Consider the following 26,984-nt stretch of genomic DNA (forward strand, 5'->3'; position numbering starts at 1 on the left):
CAACTTACTCTGGGCGATAGAGACAATGCATGCAGGAACAAGGTGACCCCAGATAACAGTGAGGGGTTTGACATCTTGGTACTGCAAGGGGACACCCTAGCCCCCTTTCTCTTCGTTATAGTCCTGGACTACGCGTTAAGGCCATCAGTGGACGAAAGCACAATCTTGGCCTCACCATAACACCACAGTAGTCCTGACAGACTTGGACTAAGTGGACGACATCAGCCTGCTCTCCGACCACGTGGAACAAGCTGAGGAGCTCCTGAACGGAGTGGAGGCAGAGTGTGAAAATGTTGGCCAACCGGCTGAATGACAAGAAAACTGAAGTTATCACCTATATAATGAGAATGCCAAGGGTGAGCCAGAAAAATAGCAGCCATGAGAATGAGACTATAGCAGGACACTGCCAAAGACACCCAAGAGCTGCCAGCTATAGCAAGTTAGTGCTGAGGGAACCAACACACGAGGACGTCCCACATTAACATACAGGAGCGCAAAGCACCAACGAGCTGGCTGGATGTATGGAGAACCGGGATGACTGGAAGTGACGATGGAGGGCTCGGCTGAGGACGACCTAGAGAGCATCTGATGTCCATCGATCTATCCAACTTCAACCGCTTATCCGTAGTCGGGCCGTTGGGGGCAACAGCTCCAGCAGAGAACTCCAGACTTCCCTCTCCAGAGCAACATTAGCAGTGTTACCGACAGCACTGTGACACAAACCATGCACATACAAGAGGCGGCCACACGATGGCGCTGTTATTTCTGTTTATTGCCAACATGACGTCTCCAAAGACAGCCTGAGATTGGGTCCTGATAACACACACACGCACGCACGCACACACGTACACACACACACACACACACACACGCACACAAACAGACAGGTGGACATTGTGATGATATATGCACAGAATTAATGAGGGAAAAAAAGAAACAAAAAAAAGATAAAACATCAGTGTGAGAAACATTGAACCAATAAGAAAAGGGCTGACCGATGACATCACCATCGAGTGTCACTATAACGACTGTGGTGACCGTTCTGAGGGGGCGGGGCATACCGGGTAAAACAAGTCCTTATAGAGCGTCGCAGTCCCTCCCCCTTTCAGAACAACGAACGGCCCAGGAAATGAAAACGCAATGCATTTCCCCATAGGCAGTTCTTATTTAATTTATTTAAAGACCTTTTAAGCGTCGTACGAAGCCAACTCTTGTCGTGACAAATCATGACAACACACACAATATTTTGGACCAAACAAATAATTACAAAGAAGAAAAACAACAAAGAAAGTGTTGTAACCCGACGTTTTTTTCTACTTTCTAATTCTTTGTTTAACCCGAAAAATTCTGTGTGTTGTCATGATTTGTCACGACAAGAGGCTTCGTACGACGCTTAAAAGGTCTTTAAATAAATTAAATAAGAACTGCCTATGGGGAAATGCATTGCGTTTTCATTTCCTGGGCCGTTCGTTGTTCTGAAAGGGGGAGGGACTGCGACGCTCTATACAGACGTGTTGTGGTTGTCTACACTTCCTAACCATCTGTCCATTGTACCAAGACAACAGAGACACATACTTCCCACAGATTACAACCACACACAGAGATTTTGAAAACATGACCAATGACAAAAAACTCCCATATCTGCTGGGCGAAGTACAACAATGTGCAAACACAGCAGCAAGATTTGTGAGTTGCTGTGATAGGAGAAGGATATCAAATGGAACACAACCACCCTAAAGACTAATCATTGTGTATATTCCTGCACTATACCTGCATCGAGTGATCTTGGTACATAGAAATTGATCTATTGAAGATTCTGACCTTCAAAGGTAAATCATTTTTGTTTTGATTGTATTGCTGTATTGTTGTATTGTTCTTTCTGCTTTGGCAATGTAAACGTATGTTTTCTCATGCCAATAAAGCCCTTTGAATTGAATTGAATTGGTTGTCATGGCAGCACAAGCTCCACCCCTCACTCTACCCCACAGACAATGATTATTAAAACGTTTAAAAAACGTATTAAAAAATAATAAAAAGATGTGAAATAAAACCGATAAAGACCAATCCATGAACATGCAACACACACACACGCGTACAACCACACACTCACACGCACAACCACACACACACACACACACACACACACACACAGAACCACACACACGATCAAGCAGGGTCAAACACAGCACAAATAGCAGTGATAATAATAATCAATAACAATGATATAATTAATTATTCGTCATGATGATAGATTTAACAACATCACAAAAGAAAAAAGGGTTCAAAAATGAACTGGTTCTCAAACGTTTGGTTCAGGGAGACCACCACCAGTCAGGTCCACATTGAATGGACCCCTTTACACATGGCCCTCATGCACGGGTCCATTTGGTTCCATTTGTACACTCTCAGAGTTACAGACCCCGTAAAAGGTTCCATTTGGACCCTCTTGGGGCACCCCGACCCTCATGTTGAGAAACCGGTGGGGTTATAATATGCAGACAGGAAGCAGAATGGTATACATATACACTCAAGAACTCAGTCAATCAGAAGAGCCCACAAGCTGGAGATACAAAAAGTAATAATGTGGAAAAGTCAAAACCAGACCAAAAAGAAAAAAGAAAAGAAAAATACATTTCCCATAACACCCAGCAGTAGGTAGGTAAGATTGTCCCGTGATTGGTCGATAAAGTGAAGAGAGCGCGGAAGGAAGAAAAAAAGATACTCAACGTGCTCCTCCTACTAGCCAATCATAAATCACTTCCTGTGTTGTTTTTTTGTCGCTATCGTTATCATCATCATCATCGCCATGGGGACATCCCTCAGAAGGGAGCACAGCCATTGGATGGTTTTTCTCGTAATAATAAAAAAAAACATGGGGTCAAGCAAGGGATCAACGTGACAACTCCCACAATCCCTTTCTCCAATGCAGGCAGTCACATGCACACATTCATCATCATCATCATCATCACCACCACCACAAACAAATAGAACTGAACGTACACCCCAAAACTAATTTAAACCACCATTATCTTAAAGGCACGGTACGTAACTTTATCCTGTGTTTACAAACACATTTTTAGGCGTCTACCAAACCAAACAGCCTTGCATATAAGCCAGCCTTCATTTGCGTCTGGAACCAGGCTATAACCAACCAGGGCCCAGTATGCAAATATGGGGGCGGGACTTTGAAAAAAGAAAATGTAATACTGAGAGGGACAAGACAGTGATATTAGTATCGCTACGCAAGGCTAAAACCAAACAGTGAAAACATAGTGAGAGTACGAAATGCATTTATTGATTTTTTTGTTACGTATACTGTACTACACACAGGGCGAAGTTACCATACAATGCCTTTAATTAGGTATTATGTTTATTATAAAATCGTTTTGGTTAAACAGGAAGTGTGGCCCGGCACACATAGCAGCTGACTTCACTGTTCCTGTTGTCTTAACGGAGTTACGTTTCCTGCTTTGCTCAGGGTCTCAGAATAACATTTGAGGCCTATTCATACGACAGTTTTAGGTGACATTTCTCTGTTTTTACTAAAAACTACAACATGACGTCACTGAGCCACGGTGATGAGGGACTCACAGCTCTCACCCAAACACATCTCTCTGTTTTTACTAACCATAAGGTGGTCACCTTATCACCAAAACATTGGAGTATGAATAGGCCTTTCCAACTCTCTGTTATTGTGAGGAAAGCTTTGGCAGTGAATCAGCCGAACAACAATACGTCTATTGGCTATTTTCCTGCAAAACCTGCTAGTGTTGTACACTTTTATTGTGTAGTGTTCAATACATACATTATCTCTCTCTCTTCTCACATGTTTATCCGTTCTTTCATCTCTCGTTCCACTGTCCTTCCCTTTCTCCCGGGTTAACTACATTTCCCATAGTTCCTTGGGTTACCACTGATTCCAACCTTCGTTTTGCCTACATTCCCCATGATCCAACCTTCGTTTTGCCTACATTTCCCATGATCCAACCTTCGTTTTGTCTACATTCCCCATGTTCCCTAAAAAGCAGCGTCTGTTTCTGTCCACAGATCTCGCTCATTGTGCCTTTTATGACCGCATCTCCCATGATTCCTCACGCTTTCCTACATTTCCCATGATTCCTCACGCTTTCCGACATTTCCAATGATTTCATAAACAGCATCGGTAACAGTAAAAACCAGTCCCGCCCCCACCCCAGGTCATCGCGTGACGAGGGCGGAGTTACGATTTATTATCTTTTTTTTGTCGTCATCTTCATAAAATGTCGCCGCCAACGACAAATGTCTCAAATACATCTCCGAATATATACACACAAAACTAGACGACGTCCCAGTGTGTTCGTCGTTGTCCGAACTCCAGAGTTCCCAGTTTCAAGGTCAACTCGATCGTCCGCACGGCGTTGCGGAAACGGACCGGACGACAGCACGGTCCGATTTACGAAAAAGCTCTTCATCGTCATCTACATCATCTCCCTAAGAGCCTGATTTTACACTCAGTCATACGACGGATATTGCTCGCCGACAAAAGGCTAACTGCGGCATTGTAGTACGTTTCAGCCAAACGTACGATGCGTAAGGATCAGATCTTCAAGCTAACTATACATCGCACTTTTCGCCAATTGACGGCATCGTACAATCGTGTGCAAACTGAGCTTCATGCCTCCGGCCACAGAGGTAGAGTTAAAATACTTCCACTGATTTAAAGTCAGTCACTCAGTCAGAATTCTGTCTGTCTGTCTGTCTGTCTGTCTGTTCTCTCTTTGGCTTCCGCTGCAGTTAGCCGGCTAGGCTAACGCGACCTTTGAGGTTGACCTTTGCGTTCTTGTGGACGCCAGCTCAGGGCAGTGACACGCAAGGCTAGCATCACACATGATAGCTTCACAGGCTATCATAATGCAAGGCTGTAACAAGACTTCATAGACAAACTAGCCTGCGCTACCCCAGCCAGCACAGAGGCTAAACCCGCTAGATGGCTAGCCTGCGCTTCCACAGCCAGTGCAGAGGCTAAACACGCTAACTATAGAGCACTGAAGTCCTGATGTCACTCGCTCATCCCCTGGATCCAAGGGGTTTGCGGAGGTTTTTCTCTATGGAGAATAACATGGGGTCATCTTAAGATCGTCACATACTGTATAAGAACTGTGATCCGAAAATAAACAAACTGTCTCAGCGATATTGTCGGGGAGGTGTATACGGTGTGTCTGTTTCTAGCAAAAACCTAACTAATTTGGCAGTAACATTAGTAACATTAGCGTTTAGCGTAACATCAGTAACATTCGTGTTTTCTCGCAGTCAGTTGATTATTTATATCCATAATGCGTGAAACCGCCAGGATGATTTGGTTACTTTTCAAACAGTTCTTGTATGAGGCAATCTAAGATCCCCCCCTATGGGGATTATAATACAAATTTAAACCTGTGGATTTAGCGCCCTCTAGCGATATTGACGTCAGACTTCGGTGCTCTATAAGTACAGCTAAGGCAGCTATCGGATGGTTCTTTTAAAGAAAAGCCAAACCGTCAACATTAAACACTTCAGAGCACTGGTTCTCAACGATGGGTCTGAGGACCCCCAGGGGTCCTTAAGGGTGTCCACCGAATGTTGCACGTCTGTAACTTTTGAGAGCGTGCAAATCGAACCGTGCGTGGTCTAATGGTTTAAAGAAAGAAAAACAACAGCTTAAGAACCACTGCTTTAAGGTGCTTTCTCCCGACCGAAAGATAAAGCATTTGTTCAGGGCGATTACGAGTTCACGTACAAAGTCGGCTCAAAAACACCATCACATCGAGCGGCGGGAAGGAGGACAACCCTGGCGACGGCGTCGCACACACCTGTCAAGGCTGACCTGCGTGACCAAAGTGTAGCGAATCACACGACTACAAAGATATATCCGACGGGAACGCAACTTTAGAGTCAGTACAGCTACTAGCTAGCAGGCTGGCAGTACAGTCGGTTTGAAGGCACCTCGTTCGTCCAATCAAAACAATCCAATCTAAGAAATACAAATCAATCAAACTAAATCTCGATAGAATATAAATCCTGCCGACTTGTGGCCGAATAAACAAAAACGAACAAATAAAGAACAAAAAGAAAAAAAACACCTTTCTAAGCTTTTACAAACAACTAAGTATGATGTATGGGTGTCAAACTAGCAACCCCATGCTAATAATATGGTACTTGTAAGCACAACCACAGACACGCACACGCACACACAGAGAGCAGGATTGAACAAACACAAGTGTGTGCCGTGTTATTTGGCATAATGTGAACTCGTTACGGTTGTGCGTTAAGCAAAAGTGCTGACACACACGAATGCACACACACGAATGCACACACACACACACACACCTCAACACTACAGCAAACGTTTATCCAACCTTTACGTCATATCTACAACTTTCCCCCCCCCATGATTGGCCAGTCTCCAGCAGAGGCCGGGACGGGAGCCAATCAGAAACCTCTGTGCGTCACCACCACAGAGTTGCGGGAGGGGTGGGTTTTTTTTTTAAATGTTCAAAGTTCAGAGGTCAGACGGGCTTCTCCTTGTCGTCACGGTTACCGTTGTTGGTGCTGGCGGCGTTGAGGTCCGGCGCGCTGAACTGCCGTCTCATCCTGGGCGGAGTCACGAAGCCCCACCCCCCACCTGGCCCATTGGGCCCCGCCTCCCCCCCGGCGGGTTGGTGGGGGTGGTGGCGCGGGAGGCTGTGGTAGTGCGGGTGCTGCTGCCCCCCTGGCCCAGGCTGGAATGGTGCATTGTGGGGGTTGTAGTACGGGTAGGGGGGGTTGTACTGGTTGGCGTGGTAACCTCCCCCTCCTCCCCCTGGCGACTCCCCCCTCCTGTACCTCGGTCGCCCCTGGTGACCGCCGCCCCCTCCCCCCTGGTTGCCATGGTGATGATGATGATGCTGCTGGCCGTTGTTGGCATGGTTACTGTTGTTGCCGTTGTTGCCGGGGGCGGCGCTACTGCTGTCCAGAGAGTTGCGCCTCTGGTAGCGCCCCCGCTGGTTATTGTTGTTGGGATTGCCGGGTTGATGGTGGTAGTAGCCGTTGTAGCCGGGGCCGTTGCCTATAGCGACGTGGAAAAGTAAACAAAATGAAAAAGTCCATTACTAGATTTATATCAATAACCATTACGAAAATAATCGTGTGGTTTTCAATAGAGATATGGGTTTTGATTGCATCTTTTTTGTTAATATTCAATTTGTTTTTAGTATTCAATTTGTATCCTTTTTTTATATATTTTTTTTATCCCACGATTTTTTGTAACCCATTTTTCACCCCTGTGTCAATCATCTAATGTGATCCTGGGCTCTACACACCCTCCGCCAACCTGGGGAGAGCAACGGACTTAACTCATGCTTCCTTCATGCTTGAGTGTCCAAGTTGCTCCTTTACACCATCAATTTGTATCCTATCAACGACTAACACTTTAACAGCTATTAATGAAGTAATTATTGTAGCCTCTGCCGTGCATTCCATTCTGAGCGGATTTTCTTGAGGCACAAAATTACCTCAGCTCCGTGAAAGAAACTGAAATCCACCAACATTAAATCAGAAATGCGATCGCATATTAAAGTCATCCGAAAGATAAACCTTGCAACCGTGACTAGCGACATGGCCAAAATTGCCCGTAAAAAACCCTCCTTTTGATTAGCATCAGAATCTGGGATTATAATCCAAGAAAGCATCTGAAAAAGGTAAACAGACAAAGAGTCAATGGGCGCAGACATTTTGATTTTTATGTAGCTTGGGACCGGGGCCTACATTAATTAATATAAAACGCCATGTGACATAAAAAAGTTTTTGTAATTTTTCTTAATCTTTTGAGGTTTTCTGAGCTCAATTGCACCCAAAAAACCTGAACTTTTAACATTCAGTAAATGTTCTGTGGTCTGGGGTTTTCTGGCTCAAACAAGTGCTCTGATTTTCCAGCTGTTTGTGATGTCACAATCGAATCATTACGGTAGTTGCCACTCGTTAGCATAACATTTAAAGTGCAACAGTGGCCATTTTGAAGATGCGCGCGCACCAGAGCCGAAGAGTTTGATTAATCCTCAAGGCCCCCCCCCCCCCCCGCAGCCCCGCCTCCCAGCACCCCCCCCCCACCTGCCGCAGCGGGGGGAAAAATAAGTTGCCGTTTTCGCTGGTACTTTTAAAGCAGCTTCTATAGGCCAATGTCCAAGGTGAGGACTTTCAGGACTATATTATTATTATTATGAGATTATGATTGCGCGGTGGTGGCAGCCGGTCACTCAGGGGAGAGAGAGATGCTGAATCACTGTAGTGTAGTTGGAAACAATTGCTCTCAGCGAGGCTGCTCTCACGGTCCAACACGTGGGGCAAAGTGGTTTCAAAGACGATTCTCTTTGGTGAATTCTTGATCAGTGTTATTATGCCACGACTCAAGAACAACTACCATGAAATTCTGACACGCTTTGATGTTGTGGACATCTGGCTAGGTGAAAACAAAAGAAACCTCATTAGCATTTGAGTACTTGGTGGCTGCACCCAACACTTTTAACACCTCTGGACAGCCGGCAGAGGTTCACATTTTCGGAATTCCACAGCATGTGTAAATAGTATGCTCTGTGACAGTGGGTCAATAATTCCCAGAAAATCTGTAATGTAAAAATAAAATGTCCACGAAAATCTTCATGGGGGCCTAAAGGGGCCCTGGGAGTCTTCATGGGGGCTGCAGCCCCGTGGCCCCCACAGACTCATGGTTGGCGCGCACCCACTTGCACTCTATGTGCTGCTTTCAAAGGCCTGTATCTCCAAATCGATGCAATGAATGTCGTTTCTGGTGAAAACAAGGTTTTTCAACGGCCGACAGCAGGCGCTGTGATACTCGCGGTCACCACCGACCAAGAGAACAACAACCGGTCAAGACACCACACACAGTATTTTGTCATTGCAACATCCGGTTGCGGATATTTGGCTCTTAAAAATAAGGGTTGCGCGCGATAAAACCTTGGCAATGCGTGATAGATAGATTAATTAATGCTCCAAGAGAAAGTGATATGGCCCCATGTCAGCTGAGTATAAACCACTTTTGTTTACCACTTTATTGACCTAGCTGTGATAATCTGTTCATTATATGTTCTCTTCACATTTTGTGAACGAAGCCTCATTTTGTAACATCATTAATATCATCATTAATCACAGTGTTTTTGTTCATTGAGGTTTGGCCTTATTCAGTAGATGGAAACACAGTCTTTTTACTGTGTTTCATTTTTAGACTAGTCGTGTAGTCTGTTACAAAACAAATTTAAACGTTTCTAAATCATACTGACATTTTGACAAAAACCTGGTCGAAATGACTAACCAATCAGGGAGTAGACAGACAAATCAACCAATAACAAAGCTTCTAGGGAAATGTTTGAATGCAGATTGCGGAACCCAGAGACTACATTTTTTGGGAGCGTTTTACCTATTGCTAACTAATTATTTTGTGCTTATAGCAGCTTTAATTTGAGTAGCCCAAAAAGTTATAATATGGAGATAGCTTCTACCCGACATTTTTGAAAAATCGTGAAAATGTGACTAACACTAAAACATTCCAGGTGACTAAAATGTGACTAAAACTAAATGAAAAAAAAGGGACTATGACTAAAAACTCAAATCTAAATTTGCTGCCAAAAACAACACGGGTTGCCATCCCTACCGTTGCCTTGGTTACGATGCTGCTGCTGCCCCTGCCAGGCGCGATGTGGGCTGGGGGTGCGGCCTCGCTGCTGAGGGGGAGGAGCCTGCTGGCCGGGGGGGAAGGGGAGGAGCGGGGGGGAGGGGGAACACCTCCTGCTTTCACCTCCCCCTCCTCCTCCTCCTATTGGCCCCTCCGCCGACGGCCCGGGTAGCCCCGCCCCCCCAAACATCTCGGCCATGCCCCCCAGGCCCAGCAGGGCGGCGCTGGCCGGTCCCCACGACAACCGGTGGGCGGGGTTACTCTTAAAGGGGAACTTGAGCTTGCAGTCCTGAGGCGGAATGAACCGCCCGGTGCCCGGCAGGTGCACGGGAACCACGGGACCTGTGCACGCACACACGCACACACACAAGCGCACACGCACACACACAGTTATAATAAGCACCACAATTCATTATATTATCTTCCGTCCGTCCATCCAACCTTGTGTCGTTTCTTGTAAAGTCCTAAAATAAATCGTTCGGAAACGGCATTTCAGTCGATTATTTCTCCCCTTCAATAATACCAATTGATATATTTTTTCTAGAGATACACAATATTGAAATTATTCTGAATATTTGCAGAGTCATATCGGCCAATACCGATTCCCATATTATATATTGAACTGATAGGGAGAGACGGCATACATCCAATAATCTGGAATATTTCGAGCGCGATCCGATGACATTTTTATGGCCGATACGGCCGACGCTCTACGGATTATATCGTGCATCTCAAATCTTTTCTATATCGTAGGAAATCCTGATTAGTCACTTTTACAACGAGATAAAACTAATTATTATTATTCTAACAACCTTGTGGAGTGGTCATTCGTAGTTTATTATTATAATAATAATAATAATAATAATAATTATTATTCTAACAACCTTGTGGAGTGGTCGTTCGTGGTTTATTATTATTATTATTAGTATTATTATAACAACCTTGTGGAGTGGTCATTCATAGTTTATTATTATAATAATAATAATAATTATTATCATTATTCTAATAACCTTGTGGAGTGGTCGTTCATAGTTTATTATTATTATAATAACAACCTTATGGAGTGGTCGTTCATAGTTTATTATTATTATAATAACAACCTTGTGGAGTGATCGTTCGTAGTTTATTATTATTATTATTATTATTAAAAAAAAATTAAAGATATTTTTTTGCGGCTTACGCCTTTTATTGGTTTTTGAAGGGACAGACAGTAGGCTGACAGGAAACGGGAGAGAGATGGGGGGATGACATGCAGTAAAGGCCGTGTCGGGCTCGGGAGTCGAACCCGCGGCACACTGCGACTGGATCACCAGTCGGGTGCCCAGACGGTTACGCCACCGCCTCTAACAACCTTGTGGAGTAGTCGTTTGTAGTTTATTATTATTATTATTATTATTATTATAACAACCTTGTGGAGTAGTCGTTTGTAGTTTATTATTATTATTATTATAATAACAACCTTGTGGAGTAGTCGTTTGTAGTTTATTATTATTATTATTATAATAACAACCTTGTGGAGTAGTCGTTTGTAGTTTATTATTATTATTGTTATAACAACCTTGTGGAGTAGTCGTTTGTAGTTTATTATTATTATTATTATTATAACAACCTTGTGGAGTAGTCGTTTGTAGTTTATTATTATTATTATTATTATTATTATAACAACCTTGTGGAGTAGTCGTTTGTAGTTTATTATTATTATTATTATTATAACAACCTTGTGGAGTAGTCGTTTGTAGTTTATTATTATTATTATTATTATTATTATTATAACAACCTTGTGGAGTAGTCATTTGTAGTTTATTATTATTATTATAACAACCTTGTGGAGTAGTCGTTTGTAGTTTATTATTATTATTATTATTATAACCTTGTGGAGTAGTCGTTTGTAGTTTATTATTATTATTATTATAACAACCTTGTTTGTAGTTTATTATTATTATTATAACAACCTTGTGGAGTAGTCGTAGTTCGTAATTTCTTGGTGATGTTCTGCTGCTGCAGGTTGAGGATCCGTTGCTGTTCCTGTTTCAGCCAGCGGAGGCGCCCTCTCCGGAAGGCGGGGTCTTCATCCATCAGACGAGACACTCTGACCACCGGTTTGCCGGGGGTGCCGCCGGTCCCGCCCTCTTCCTGCTGCGAGGACACGCCCCCTCCGTCGTCCTCGTCAACGTCACCGTCGTTAGCATCGTCGTCGCCGTCATCGCCATCATCGCCATCATCGTCATCCTGAAACAGACAGCCAATCACAAGTCATCATCCTGAAACAGACAGCCAACCACAACTCAGTTATGATTGATTGATTGAATACTTTATTAGCCTGAAAACATGCATGCGTGCGTGTGTGCGTACCTTCACAGGTATGACCCTCTCCATTTCATCATTCTCTCTCTCAATGTATGTGTGTGTGTGTGTGTGTGTGTGTGTGTGTGCACGTGTGTGTGTGTGTGTGTGTGTGTGCGTGTGTGTGTGTGTGTGTGTGTGTGTGTGTGTGTGCATGCGTACGTTCACAGGTACATATAACTCTCTATCTTCATCATTCTCTCTCTTAATGTGTGTGTGTGTGTGTGTGTGTGTGTGTGTGTGTGTGTGTGTGTGTGTGTGTGTGCGTGCGTGCATGCGTGCGTCTATGCGTGCATGTGTGTGTGTATGCGTGCGTGCCTGCGCGTGCGATTGCGTACCTTCACAGGTATAACTCTCTCCATCTTCATCATTCTCTCTCTTAATGTGTGTGTGTGTGTGTGTGTGTGTGTGTGTGTGCGTACCTTCACAGGTATAACTCTCTCCATCTTCATCATTCTCTCTCTCAGAGCTTTGATCTCTTCATCCTTCATGTTGTTTTGTATTTTCACTTCCTGTGTCAACAAATATCAAAAGTCAAGTATTGACTAATATAAAACAAGGTAAGGTAAATGTACTTGTAAAGCGCCTTTAAAAAAAAAAGTTACATGGTGATGTACAATATATAAAATGAAATAAAACAAGAGCATCGCATAGATCAACAATAAAAAATATATATATTCACCATCCATCCATGTCTCCCTTTTGACTGATACCAGTCATTTAAACTCTGCCCCAAAGTTATTAGTGCAGCATGCGCCCGGCAGCCGGCGAAAACTAGAGTTCTCAACAGGCAAGATTAAGGCCCTTATCAAACCCTGTACACTCAATACACTCCCCCCACTGCCACCCTTAGATCTCCATATATGGAGCTGACCTGTTCTGACATTCCATATGTTGGTCTGACCTCATCAAACCCTGTACACTCAAGACACGCTCCATGTATGGCCAGTACAGAATTCATTCCATATGTTGATCTGACCCCCCATGCCAAAGCGCCAGGGTTCACTGAGCAGTCTGCTGATGCGTGCACACTTCTCGCTCTCAGGCGTCTTACTGGTTTTCCATTGTGAATAAAACAATAATACTTATGAAAGGTATAATTAATCACCTGTAGAATGTCAGTGAGTTTGTCGATGTGGGCCTTCAGATCATAGACCCCCACCTTCTCTCCTCCTCCTCCTCCTCCTCCTCCTCCTCCTTCTGCTTTCTCCGCTACGTCACCTCCACCCTCTCCACCTGAAACAACACGAGACAATCCATTATTACATGTGGGAGAATTCCATCCACACCCACATATTTGTGCCCACATGGAGACACCAGCTTTGTGCTCCAGTTCAGGTGGCCAAGTCATAGACCCGTATATGAAGTATGGTGGAAGTGCCCTCCACGCCTGTGCTTTGTGGCCGTGATACGTCACTGTCTTAGATCTCTGCGTCTTCAACCCAGTTGGGGGGGGAGGGGGGCCTCTGGCCAATCACAGCACGGCTTTCCTACAAGCCGCAGTCTGTCGCTCCTTGTAACAACACAGTCAGTGGCCAAAGACACATCGCTGTCTGCCTTCGTTCAAAATGTACGCTTTGCGTCTTTCACTCGGACACCCAATATTCACGGGGAAACAACAACACGGACCAAATGGCGTTTGACGTGAGCGCACGACAGTCGTGTGTTGATTCTAGTATTATACAAGACAATATAATACTATTTTGCAAAACATTATTGAATGGTTAAAATGGCCAGTCTACAAGCTCACAACGTGTCAATGTAGATTGGCTAGTTGAACAAAAAGGTTTTTCAAAATAGTACGAAAAAAAGGCAAAGAAGTTTAGGGATAAGGGGTTTAGCAGTGACGAAAATGGAGCCCCCCTCTTGGCCACGGACATATTTGTCCGTGTAGGGACACGTTGATGACCCCTGACCTCTGTAGGACACATCCTTGTTGCCTACTCTCCAGAAACACACAGCCCAGAGCCCAAAGGTCAAAGTTGATGACCCCCTGAAAAGTAGGGATGCACGATTTATTCTCAAAATAATACAGTTTATTTAATCGGTTTTCACCAGCAAAAAAATAAATCTAAATTTAATTTGTGTACTCCTCTCATTCAGTTGTGAAAACTGGACACTTGGAAAAGAGTATAGGCTATTCATTGATTGATTGAATACTTTATTAACACTGGACAGGCGTTCAGGAGGGCCTAGGCTTGTTTCCATTGTGGTCCTCTGTATAATAACGGAATCGGTAAGAATCGGTATCGGCGGCCCAGGCCGTAGCGTAACGGTCTGGGCACCGGACTGGTAATCCAGTCGCAGTGTGCCGCGGGTTCGACTCCCGGACCCGACACGGCCTTTACTGCATGTCATCCCCCCATCTCTCTCCCGTTTCCTGTCAGCCTACTGTCTGTCCCTTCAAAAATCAATAAAAGGCGTAAGCCGCAAAAAAATACCTTAAAAAAAAAAAAAAAAAAAGAATCGGTATCGGCAGACATGACCATGCAAATAATCGGAGATCGGACATGGGTCATAATTTAATAATCGTGCACCCCTACTGACAATGAACCCCCATCATTCACCTCCTCCGGCCTCCTCCCCAGGGGGGCTGCGCTCCTCTCCTATCCCCACGGTGTGACACACGTCCTGGGCCACGGCCCTCCAGCTCTCCCTCTCCTGGGGGTCCCTCTGGGAGAACATGCGGCACAGTTCCTTCATCTTCACGATGGAGAGCGCCTCGATCTCCTGACGCGACTGACGGAAGTCCCCCAGAGCCACCTGAGAGAGAGAGAGAGAGAGAGAGAGAGAGAGAGAGAGAGAGAGAGAGACATTATGAATGAATGAGACAGAGAGGGAGAGAGAGAGAGAGAGAGAGAGAGAGAGAGATAAAGGTTATTTTCATTCTTTCATTTTCTATTCCATTCTCTCCAGTTTTCTTCTTGACATATACTGTATCTTTGGGGGAAAGATGTACATATTTACATACCATTAATATCACATAAGGTGCTATAAGTAAGGGATAATGTATGGCTGAGTGGCTGTTAGTGACATTAAAAACGCCATTGACAATGGACAGAGCTTAATGTTTGTTTTGTTTGTCTAGACAAGACAAACATTAAACCTGTATATAGGAGAGGCTAGCGCCCCTCAAACATGACCACTCAGCCACACATGGCTACTTAATAAATAAATTATAAATTGACCCAAAACGCAACAAAACAAGATATTTCCTTGCTTGGTAATGAAAGTAATACATAAGTGTTGTGCTGGCCGGCGTCTGCCCAGCTGCAGCACTGTCGGAAAACTTGATCAAATAGAATCTATTTTCGGGTACTGCTTCGTCTATTTCTCGCTCAAATGTTTTCAAAAACATTTTTGAGAGCAATGTTTAGCTGTAAATGACATTGTGTGTGTGTGTGTGTGTTTACATGGCTGTCATGTTGGAAACAGCAGTAAATCAAGCAGGGTGCAGAAGGTGCTCCCAGGGTTTGATTAGGCGGCGGTCTGTTATAGAGCGGAGCGGTCTGTTATCAAGAAATAACACACAGCTGAATTCTGCGATCGACCAATCCGAATCAAGCATTCAACCAAGCCATGTAAATAAAGTAACATAATTTAATTCAGGTGGTGCCGTGGACTTCCAACTAATTGGAAACGAAATGACTAGGCTATGATGACTAAACCTAAGACTAAATATACTGGCAATTTCATCAACGGCTAAAACCTAGACTAAAATGCTAGTATCCAGTATACAAGTCATTTAGTCCATAGAGCCGATCTACAAGCTCACAACGCGTTGCGACGCCATTATGACGGCATCAATGCCCGACGGCATCAATGCCCGCCAAAAGACATTTTAGTCGACTAAATCAACTGTAGATTTAGTCGACTAAAATCCTATGATATTTAGTCGACTAAAACTCTACAAACACTAAGACATTCCAGTTGACTAAAATGTGACAAAAACTAAATGAAAACTATTCAAGAGACTACGACTAAAACTAAAATCAAAATTTGCTGCCAAAAACAACACTGCGTGGAATGAATACAGTAGGTTATTTACAGTGCTGAGACAGACATGGTTGAGACCCTCTGCTCTAGAGCACTGTTTTAAAAGGTTCAACTTGCGTGTGTGTGTGTGTGTGTGTGTGTGTGTGTGTGTGTGTGCGTGCGTGCGTGCGTTATACCTCGTAACAGATCTCTTTGACAGCCTGCATTCGGAGGTCACCGATGGTGACCCTCTTGGGGTCTTTGCTGATTCGTCGCCTCTGAGGGATCTGGTAGACCCTGATTGGCTCCCTGCGTTTACCGCTGCTGGGCAGGCCACACCTCTTCACTATGGACTGGACCTGCAGACAGTAAAACATTCATGTAAGTAAACACTAAGTAAGCACAGAGTTAGGGTCGGTTCTGGAAAGAGTTTAGTTAGGCTCTATAAAAGGCAATTCATAGTCCCTCGTTTGTAAATTGTGTAGGTCCTTGACATTCCGTCCCCCCGGGAGCAGCAAAGATTGTAGTTAAAAACGTTCGCTCTGAAAGAATATATATTGAAAGATTTTCGTCACATTCTCACGATTATTTAAAAAAGTGCTGCGCTACGAGCTTATAGGTCTGCTATTTTTCAATAGCTGCGTGCGTCCTCCTCCTCCAGTTGTACAAAAACAGGCTGTTTTGTGTGTGTGTGTGTGTGTGTGTGTGTGTGTGTGTGTGTGTGTGTGTGTGTGTGTGTGTGTGTGTGTGTGTGTGTGTGCATACCTTGTTAGCAGGTAGTTTCTCTCTCAGGGAGGAGATCAGTCTCCAGCTCTCCTCACACGAACGCTTGTCTGAGTCATCTCCACTGTCACTGTCTGCATACTGAGCACACACACACACACACACACACACACACACACACACACACACACACACACACACACACACACACACACACACACACACACACACACACACACACACACACACACACACACACACACACACACACACACACACACACACACACACACACACAATTAAACAATTAAAATTCTAATGCAAAGCCACTTCTTCTGGCTTCAAATCAGGAATCTATGAATCTGGAAAGTACTCAAGTACAGTATATCCTTATTTTATTCCAACTCGTAGCAACTGGCGAGACAGTGGAAGCCGGAACCACCAACCGAAACACGAGGTTTTTGGGGGGTGTTTTAGCATCCGGTCTAAACCACGCCTAGAACGAATCAAACAGAGGTTTAGTAACATACTCGGGCGTCTCCCTAGGGAGGTCCTCGATGCACGTCCCACTGGGAGGAGACTCCCGGGGCAGATGGAGGGATTACATCGACTCACTAGCCATGGGACGCCTCGGGATCCCCCAGGAGGAAGTCACTAATGTTGCTCTGGAGAGGGAAGTCTGGAGCTCTCTGGTGGAGCTGTTGCCCCCGCGACCCGATAAGCGGTTGAAGATGGATGGATGGAGTTAGTAACATAGACCAGGCTTTCCTCCGAGGTGGAAAGCCTGGTGACGCGAGGTTACCGTTAGCCTAGCTAAAGTGATGGTCTGGCATTTAATGACTTTGGTCATAAAGGCTTCCTCTAAGCTAGAATCAAAGGTGCAGGCCACTTCAATAATGGAAACTGATCTGTTTTCTTCATGACAGCAACAACATCTTGTATATTATCAGAAATACAGTACAGTATGTGCACATATCAGTGTTGATTTCGTCGATTAAAAATGTTCGTCGACTACCTTTTTCCACTGATGAAAACTAAATGGAAACTAAATAGCAACTCAGCTATGATGACTAAAACTATGACTAAATATATTGACAATTCCGTCAACAAATAAAAACTAGACTGAAATGTTAGGAAGGGACTAGTCGCGTGCGCACATACCAGTCTATGTTGCTCCAGCAGTAAATCAGCCTCTTCTTTCTCCCTGCGGTACTGAGACTCCATGTCCTGAAGCCTGTCAATCAACACATCAATCAATACACAAATACATATCACCAATACATCAATACATTGTATCTATACTGTCCTGCCAAATACATCATACATAATTCTGGGGGTCCTTGAAATTAAAAAGTTTGAGCACCACTGACATACTGTAGTTTTTTCAGAAAACTGTTGTGATTTAGAACCATACGTGGTTGCCAAAGTGGGGTCCGGGGACCCCCAGGGGTCCTTGAGGGAGTTCCAGGGGGTCCCCAGCTAAATGATAGTTTGGAACCAAATGGACCCTTATGGGACTGTAACGGGTCCATTTGGTTCATCATAATAAACTAATATATTTAATACTACTACTAATACTAACCTTTTCTCCATCTCCAGTTTGATGTCTATTCCCTGTTTCTCCAGCAGTTCTTTCTGTGCGTAGTTCCAGTCCTCTGGTTCCGCCTGCTGGTCAGAGCACACACTGCGCTCCCGGTCCAAACGGGCCTGTTCAGGATGAGTGAACCTGAAGACGTGGTTCTTCCCCATCACGATACGGTTACCTGCACGACAATTACAATTTACAATTTAGGCATTTAGCAGACGCTCAAAGATACGGGTGATTTTCACCCGGACATGATATTTGTGTAATGTTCATGATGTTCATGATGCCCTTAAAACAAGGCTCCAGACTTCCCAAAACAAACTGGTCAGGCTACTACTTGGCTTCACCCCCCGAACCCACTTTGACAGGCTGGAATGGCTTAGGGTCGACGACAGAGTACAGCATCTTGCAATGGGTCTGGTCCACAAGATTCGATACACCACCAAGATACCCATGTACCTGTCTAAATACTTAATGTCAGTGAAGTCCACACACACAACACCAGAGAGAGTTCAACAAACCATGTGCCACCCAGATTCGGCACAAACAAGGGACTAAATTATTTTAAGTGTCCCTTTAAAGAAGAGTACCTCAAGTTGCCATGCATTGCTGTACTAATATTTTGATGAGAAATATTTGTATGGTATATTTTACATTGGGTAAAATATACCCGTGTTTAGTGATGTTGTAACCAAAAATATGTTTAGTGTTCTAGGGATAATCCAGAGATGATTTACAGTATGCAAGAACAACACGTAATAAATCAAATACATAAAAAAATTCATCAATAATAATCACACACACACACACACACACACACACACACACACACACAGAGAAAGACAGATGGACGGGCAGAGAGAGATAGAAAGATTGATAGGTGGGAGGGGAATGGAATCTGCATTCCACTGAAAAAAGATATTTACTGAACCAGATGCTCGTGTGTGTGTGTGTGTGTGTGTGTGTGTGTGTGTGTGTGTGTGTGTGTGTGTGTGTGTGTGTGTGTGCGTGCGATGTGGGTTATGTACGTGCGCCGTGTGTGTGCATGTGCGTGCTGGCATGTATGTGTGTGACATTCCACCGCGAGGCCCTCGTCAGTTATTTCTCACAGTGGTTGACGTGGCAACAATTTACAATTTAGCGATTTACAGTAAGCAAGAACAACATATGGCAATACATCAAATGCATAGAAATAGTCATAAGCAAGGTAAGAACCAACCATCAGCCTAACAGTAGACTCTATAAACATAGAAATAGTCAGCTAGAATCATAACTAAGTAAGTAAAAACCTAACATCCGTCTAACAAAACTATGAGTATACACTATAGAGTGCCATGTCTACATAATATGTCTTTAAATTACAACTTTCGCCTTTGCATACGCCTGTAAGGTCGTCGAGATCACGGCATTAAGTGCTACGGGCTAAGATGGAGTCTGAAATGTTTTCAGACTACGGCGGAAGATTGGGAATGAGTCTGCACTCCTGATTGCAATTAATGGAGAGTTCATTCCATAGTTTTACAGCCAGAAGAAGGGAGAAGAGTCTGGGATGTGTGGAGCGCTGTCCCGGGCCTAAACAATGAGTTGCATTGTTATGGAGGTTTACCTTTAAAAAGAAAAAACGTTTTGTCCCAACTCGACCCTTTGGTGTTGTTTGGGGCGTTAGTTAATGTTCTTCCAGCACCCTAGGGTGACGTGATCAAAGTCAATACTTTGATACTATTTGGAATGTATCACTATCACTTGAGTTTAACCACTTAGTCTGACTTAGACCCTCTATATTACTTAGTAAAACTATCACTTCAATGTAACAACTTAGAACCCTCTATAGTCAATACTTAGTAAAACTATCACCTCAATGTAACAACTTAGACCCTCTATAGTCAATACTTAGTTTTAGTCAAATCAATACTGGACTATAGACTATAGAGGGTTGTTACATTAAAGTGATTGTTTTACTAATACGAAAATTGTTCGTCGACTACCTTTTTCCACTGACGAAAACTAAATGGAAACTAAATGAAAACTAGGCTATGATGACTAAAACTAAATATACTGACAATTTCCTCAACAAATAAAAACTAGACTAAATGTTAGGAAGGGACTAGTGGACAAGAGATCCAGTATAAGTAATTTTACGATTAGTTGCATGCTGAAAATAGACAATTTATATAGACTTGTGAGACTTGTGAGCTTGTAGATCGGCTATTTTCGTTACGACGGCATCAAGGCCCACCAAAATACATTTTGTTCGACTAAATCACCTGTAGATTTATTCGACTAAAATCTCATGACATTTAGTCGACTAAAACTAGACTAACACTAAAACATTCCAGGTGACTAAAATGTGTCTAAAACTAAATTAAAACTATTCAAGAGACTATGACTAAAACTCAAATTGAAATGTTCTGCCAAAAACACTACTGTAGTCTATACTTAGTAAAATTATCACTTCAATGTAACAACTTAGAGTCTAAGTTGTTACATTGAAGTGTAAATAGTAAATAGTTTTACTAAGTAGACTAGAGAGGGTCTAAGTCTTAGACCCTCTCTAGTCTATACTTAGTAAAACTATCACTTCAATGTAACAACTTAGACCCTCTCTAGTCTATACTTAGTAAAACTATCACTTCAATGTAACAACTTAGACCCTCTCTAGTCTATACTTAGTAAAACTATCACTTCAATGTAACAACTTAGACCCTCTCTAGTCTATACTTAGTAAAACTATCACTTCAATGTAACAACTTAGACCCTCTCTAGTCTATACTTAGTAAAACTATCACTATCACATCACTTCAGTTTAACCACTTAAGACCCTCCAGACTAGACTCAGTAAGACGGAGCTGAATTGAGCCTAGGGCTGGGCGATATGACAAAATCTCATATCACGATATAGAATTTATTTTATCACGATAACGATATACTCACGATATAGCATATTTTTTACGATACCTATTTTTTTATCTAAAAGAATTGATTTTTGTTCAGGTCGAGTACTTTACTGTACTTGGGCTGTACTGTACTGTACTGTACTGTACTGTACTGTACTGTACTGTACTGTACTGTACTGTACTGTACTGTACTGTACTGTACTGTACTGTACAAGCTCTCCTCCCTGGCCTCTGTCTGTGTTAGGCTGCACAACAGTGACACTTGGTGGTGACAATAGTTATGCTATTTCCGTGCTCGGATACAGGGACAGGGACACACATAGCTGTCTATAATGGTTGCACCACTCAAAAAACAATTAAATTCACATTATCCAGTCTACTTATATGAATATAATACTGATGCCCTTCCCATGCACAGACAGGCCCAAAGCAAGTACAAAAATATTACAAAATAAAATGTATATAATAATAATTAGAGGCTGAACTCAATTGTTCAGCCTCTGTAGACATTTTTAAAGCACAGCTCAAGACCCACTTCTACAACATTGCTTTTAATTGATCTTTTATTTTTTGTTATTCATGTCCTCACTGTATTGCATCACTGCTTGTTTTTTAATGTCGTTGCCTTGCTTTTCTTTTTTTCTCCATTGCTCTGTAAAGCACTTTGAGAGCTGCATTTCATGTCATGAAAGGTGCTATACAAATAAAGTTTTATTAGTATTATTAATAATAATTATTATTATGACAATTAAAAAGAAAAAATAAAGAAATAAGACGTTGCCATTCAGACACAGAAGTACAGGCCTGTGTCTGCATTAAATTGGCTTAAGGAAAAAATAAATATCTCATGTCACAGTTTGTCACTACAGTTGTTTCAGTTCATTTAAGCTCTGTATAGGGAATCAACATGTTCTGTTGTAGTTATAGTTTAGTTTGTTAAAGACGTTGGGCAGCTTAACGATGTTTAATTGACTACAGGCGATAGAGTGAGAGAGAGTGAGAGAGAACGCGATCTTGTCGTCAACTCTCCATGCCCACAGCTGTGCGTATATGGGAGTCTGGGACGAGTGGGGCTTTTTCTTTTCCTTTTTTTTTGATGATCACAACAAAGTCAGCGTCTTGTGTTGTTGTTGTAAGCTGTTGCTGAATTAAGGACTTTTCAAATGGAATAATTTATTTGGAACAATAAAACAAGACAGACACGCAGCAGGAGGACTGCACAGGTAAGAGGAACGTCTTCGTCTTGGAAGAAGTTTGCAGTGCACCCGACGACGGACAAGCTTATTGTTCAACTGTGTAAAACATGCGTGGCTCACGCAATTTATCAATTTGACCCAACATGAAACCTGCATTTATAACAGTGAATGACCGGTTACTTTAGGGCGCGTTCGGAAATAGCGCACTAGGCGCACTGTGCAATGCAAACTGATAGATGAGTTCGCTCCGGTGTGGTATTTCCGAACGTGCCCCTTACACCGCTCTGAATCTCGTCAGCCATCATCATCATCTCCCTCTTTTAGGTGCAAGCACCACCTCGGCTTGTGTTGTGGTCGTGTTGGCCTTAGAGTATATAATAGAGAAGACATCCGAAAGGTGTTGGCTCACTGTTTTCAGTGCGCGCGGTGGGCTGCTGGGCATGCCGTATATAAGCGCTGTGACGTAAAATACTGCCGTAAAGCGAAACGGCGATATAAGCGATATAGCTTTTTTTTCGTGATAGACATTTTCTATCGAAAATACGATATATATCGTCATATCGCCCAGCCCTAATTGAGCCCTGTTCAGATATCCGCTGTCCCGCCTCTCTGGGAGACTGATTTTATCTCACAGGATCAATAACGCTATCTGTCTATGTATACGGGTAGCAGTGGTTCTCAACCATTTTTCATGTCAAGGTCCATTATTTATTCAGCATTTGAGCCACGGAACCATTTGATGACATTTTAGCCTCTCAGACCCAAAACTAAAGGATATTTTGTTGTCGTTGGATACGATTTGGACCACAATTCCATGCTGTATTGATGTTGGTATACCATCAGATAACAGGCAAACATGCACATGCCTGTGAGTGTGCCTCCAGGCACCTGCTACAGTGTCCTTATCAGTGTGAGTATCATGTGATTGATTAGACAGGTAAGACACCTTTGACAGTGCCTTCAGCTTCAACAGACACATGAGCTCTGCTGTAATAGCAGTTCCTGTCAACGGTTGTCAACTCCCTGTTCTCTCCAGTATTTATAAGTCCTCACTTAGGCGCCAGTGACTCAGGAAGTAGAGTGGCTGGATGGGAACTGCAAGGTTCCCGGTTCGATCCCTGTGGGCTCCCCCCAGAGTTAGCGTCAAAGTGTCGTTGAGCAACACCCCTAATTGCTCTCGATGTGCAGGTTGGTGCCTTGCATGGTTTCCTCCGCCATCGGTGTGTGAATGGGTGAATGTAATGCACAATCGTAAAGCGTTTTTGGATATTAGTGCTATATAAATGCACCATTTGCTTCGATCCTCCTCACCGGCACAAAAAAAGCGCATAAGCCCAGTCTTAGGGCACTGCACACTGGCTCTCTGACAAATTTACAATATGTTTTAAGCTCAATTTAATTTGTTCCTTGCGCGTCCTGGCCCCTTTATACCCGTCTGAAACTTTGTTTGGAGCCTTACACCCACAAAGAGGGTCCCAAAAACACACACTGAAGAGTAGGAATGACCATGGCTACTGCCTAGTGCCTATCCTTTCCCCTTCTATATTAGAAGTGCTCATTCTATCGAGCTGTTTAAATCCATTCTTAATTAAGTGGCAAAAAAAACTACTTTCTGGCATCGACAGCCCATACATCCAAACAGAAAAGTCCAATATGATTGCATTAAACAACGTTAAACAATATTAACTCACTTTGCCACTCCATTTGCCATTCACTATTTCACTTTATGCATGCGCATACCCTCTATTACAGTAGGCCATTGTATTCATATTAGTATTATTAATATTTCATAAAGTACCTTGTTTCAGTATCAGAGGGTCGGTGATCTGTTTTCCGTTGACGTATGTCTCTGCTCCAATCAGTGGCTCCAGTGTCACCACCACTGCACACACACACACACACACACACACACACACACACACACACACACACACACACACACACACACACACACACACACACACAATTAATCACTGAGCATTTGTGAATCAAACTCAGCTAGAGCTATTTTGTAGATGTGCTATTTTGTAGTCTAGAGGTGTGTGCGTTGGCACTGCCCTCTAGAGGCCCTCACAATGTGATTACCATTCACCAGGTGACGATTCAATTACATTCAACGCATCACACTTTTCTATATCACTGCACAACATGGCACATTTTTCATCACAAGCAGTCAGAGATACCGAACATATTTTATTTAGAATAATATTACATACCTATACAGTATTATAATTGTATATAATTATATTTAGGCTTTGATTACCAGTAAGACGCCTGAGGGCGAGAAGCGACCTCGCCCTATAAAAATAGAACCTCTGTACTAGTAGTATGAAGGGGCAGCCAATCAGATGCAGGAAGGGCGGGGTCTTTGCACAACCCATATAGGCCCGTCTCACAGCCATTCCCCGCCCCCTTACCACGCCCCCTTGACACGCCCCCTTTCCAGACCTAGTGGTGATGACGTGACGTCACTCCATAGACATTACATGTTAAAAGACCTACATTCAGAAGCCATAAACAACGCTTTTTCTGAAGGTAAACTTTATTCTATGCGTTTTAGTTGTCTTAACATCTTGTTTTCTTCATAATAATATTGGTCTTTTACATTTTAACATTTGGAAACGGCCTTAAATGGTGCAGAGAAAGCAGGTAGGGATGTAGCTCTGGTCCATGAGTAAGGCTATGAATGGCTGTGAGACAGGCCTATTGTGAATGACGCTGTGTTACTTTGATGAATGGGGGGGGGCATGGGAAACATGAATGGGGAGTGGTGGGGGGTTGTTGCTATGGAAATGATACCTGTCAGTTTTCCTGGTAAGCTTTTATAGGCGAGAGAGAGAGAAGACATGTCAGAGCACGCACGCTCACACGAACACACACGAACACACACACACACACACACACGCACCAGAGTCCTGCAACGGGTCGGATACCCGAGTTTGACAGGTACGGGCGGAACGCAACGTGGGTGGGTGACCTTTTTTAATCAGTGGACCCGCACTGCGCGATGTTAAAAACAGCAGCTGAGCTGGGGGTTTTCCTCAACAGCGGAGACAAGTTAAATCCGTCACATGCCCAAGGAATTGTCAGTGATGTCACATCACTGCAGATTCCTTCATAATGGCGTTCTGTTTCTGCTGCTGTGCTTCCCCGTGCTACTTCCTTGTTGCATAGCAGTGACATCACGGCCGAATCCTTGCTTCCTTATCGTAGCATTTCATGTGTGGAGTTTATTTTTTTATCACCAAGCTGCAGCCTGTAGCCTATATTTTCGTTCACGCTGATGAAACACCAAGGGATTATAATGCCAACATTCAACACAAGATGTAAAGCTAACCCAGGTAATGTTGGCCTAATGCGTCACTCTGTCTAAGTGTAAATAAAGTTAAAAAGACTAGCCTGATGAGTGATGACCGTGTTTGAAACAGCCTTGGATCAAGACGGTCGACTCATCAGGCTAATCTTTTTTTATCATCCTCTCCTTGTTGATATATTATGCCAATATGCCATTTAGGTCAAAATCATGATATAACTTTATGTTGTGATAATAAGCAGCAGTAGCCTGCCTCAGTCAACTACATGTCTTCCGTTCCGTGTGCAACACACTGCCACCGCCGCCCACCACCACCACATGCGGTGTTGGATGAAATAAAGTCAATGATAGCTATCGGTGCCTGTGATACGAACGGGTAACGGATCAATTTTTTGACGGGCGGGACGGATCTGGTTTCGAGTTTTATATAAATCACGGGTAACGGGTGGGTTGCGGAACTGATGATCGACGGGTGGGACGGGTGCGGGTATCGAAAATTGGACCTGTGCAACACACACACACACACACACACACACACACACACACACACACACAGTGCATTAGTTACCTTCTCCGAGGTCGTTGGTCTCACTCACAAACACACAGTGGATCTCTTTGATGAACTGACCGGATAGCTTTATGTCCACGTCCTGTTGACCCACCCTGAGAGAGACAGACAGGTAGAGAGAGACATGTGGAAAGAGAGAGAGACAGGTGGAAAGACAGACAGGTAGAGAGAGTGAGACAGGTAGAGAGAGACATGTGGAGAGAGACAGACAATTTAATCTTATAGTGTTTGTGAGTTTAGTGAATCGCACGCACGCACACGCACGCACACACACACACACACACACACACACACACACACACACACACACACACACACACACACACACACACACACACACACACACACACACACACACACACACACACACACACACACACACACACACACACACACACACACACACACACACACACACACACACACACACACACACACACACACCTGGTTATTCCTTCTTTGATATAGTACAGCAGACATTCCGACATCAGAGGGTCTTCGTTCAAGTTCACCAGGTGAGGGGTCTGAAATCAAACAATCAATCAATCAGGTTCAGGTGGGGATAGTACATTTTCGTTTTTTCGTTCCCTTCATTGATCCAATTCCTTATCGATCTCACTATTGATCCTTGTCTATTATTATTATTATTATTGGTAAATTGGTTCTAATCAGGGTCACTAGCTGCATCTCCATCAAGCCTTTTCT

The 26,984-nt window shown here is 43.5% G+C and overlaps 1 protein-coding gene across 3 annotated transcripts in view; it reads right to left on the reverse strand.

Annotated features, from left to right (window-relative positions):
* Positions 1 to 754: 754 nt before the first annotated feature.
* Positions 755 to 26,984, reverse strand: part of LOC310875668 (kinesin-like protein KIF1C) — a 62,019-nt gene continuing 35,789 nt past the window's right edge. For 2 of the 3 annotated variants that reach the window (XM_083788975.1, XM_083788973.1), the window contains 13 exons: positions 26,724 to 26,803; positions 26,280 to 26,374; positions 24,197 to 24,280; positions 18,306 to 18,486; positions 17,885 to 17,957; positions 16,766 to 16,864; positions 16,198 to 16,359; positions 14,593 to 14,788; positions 13,134 to 13,261; positions 12,448 to 12,537; positions 11,632 to 11,911; positions 9,662 to 10,024; positions 755 to 7,063 (listed from right to left, as the gene is read on the reverse strand). In XM_083788975.1, coding sequence (XP_083645101.1) covers positions 6,525 to 7,063; positions 9,662 to 10,024; positions 11,632 to 11,911; positions 12,448 to 12,537; positions 13,134 to 13,261; positions 14,593 to 14,788; positions 16,198 to 16,359; positions 16,766 to 16,864; positions 17,885 to 17,957; positions 18,306 to 18,486; positions 24,197 to 24,280; positions 26,280 to 26,374; positions 26,724 to 26,803 — 2,370 coding nt within the window. In that variant the 3' untranslated portion in view covers positions 755 to 6,524. The remainder of the gene's footprint in view (positions 7,064 to 9,661; positions 10,025 to 11,631; positions 11,912 to 12,447; positions 12,538 to 13,133; positions 13,262 to 14,592; positions 14,789 to 16,197; positions 16,360 to 16,765; positions 16,865 to 17,884; positions 17,958 to 18,305; positions 18,487 to 24,196; positions 24,281 to 26,279; positions 26,375 to 26,723; positions 26,804 to 26,984) is intronic. The other variant, XM_083788974.1, reaches the window with a different exon arrangement.

This window comes from Protomyctophum parallelum (assembly GCF_964188405.1).
Source record: "Protomyctophum parallelum genome assembly, chromosome: 18".
Taxonomy (NCBI): domain Eukaryota; kingdom Metazoa; phylum Chordata; class Actinopteri; order Myctophiformes; family Myctophidae; genus Protomyctophum; species Protomyctophum parallelum.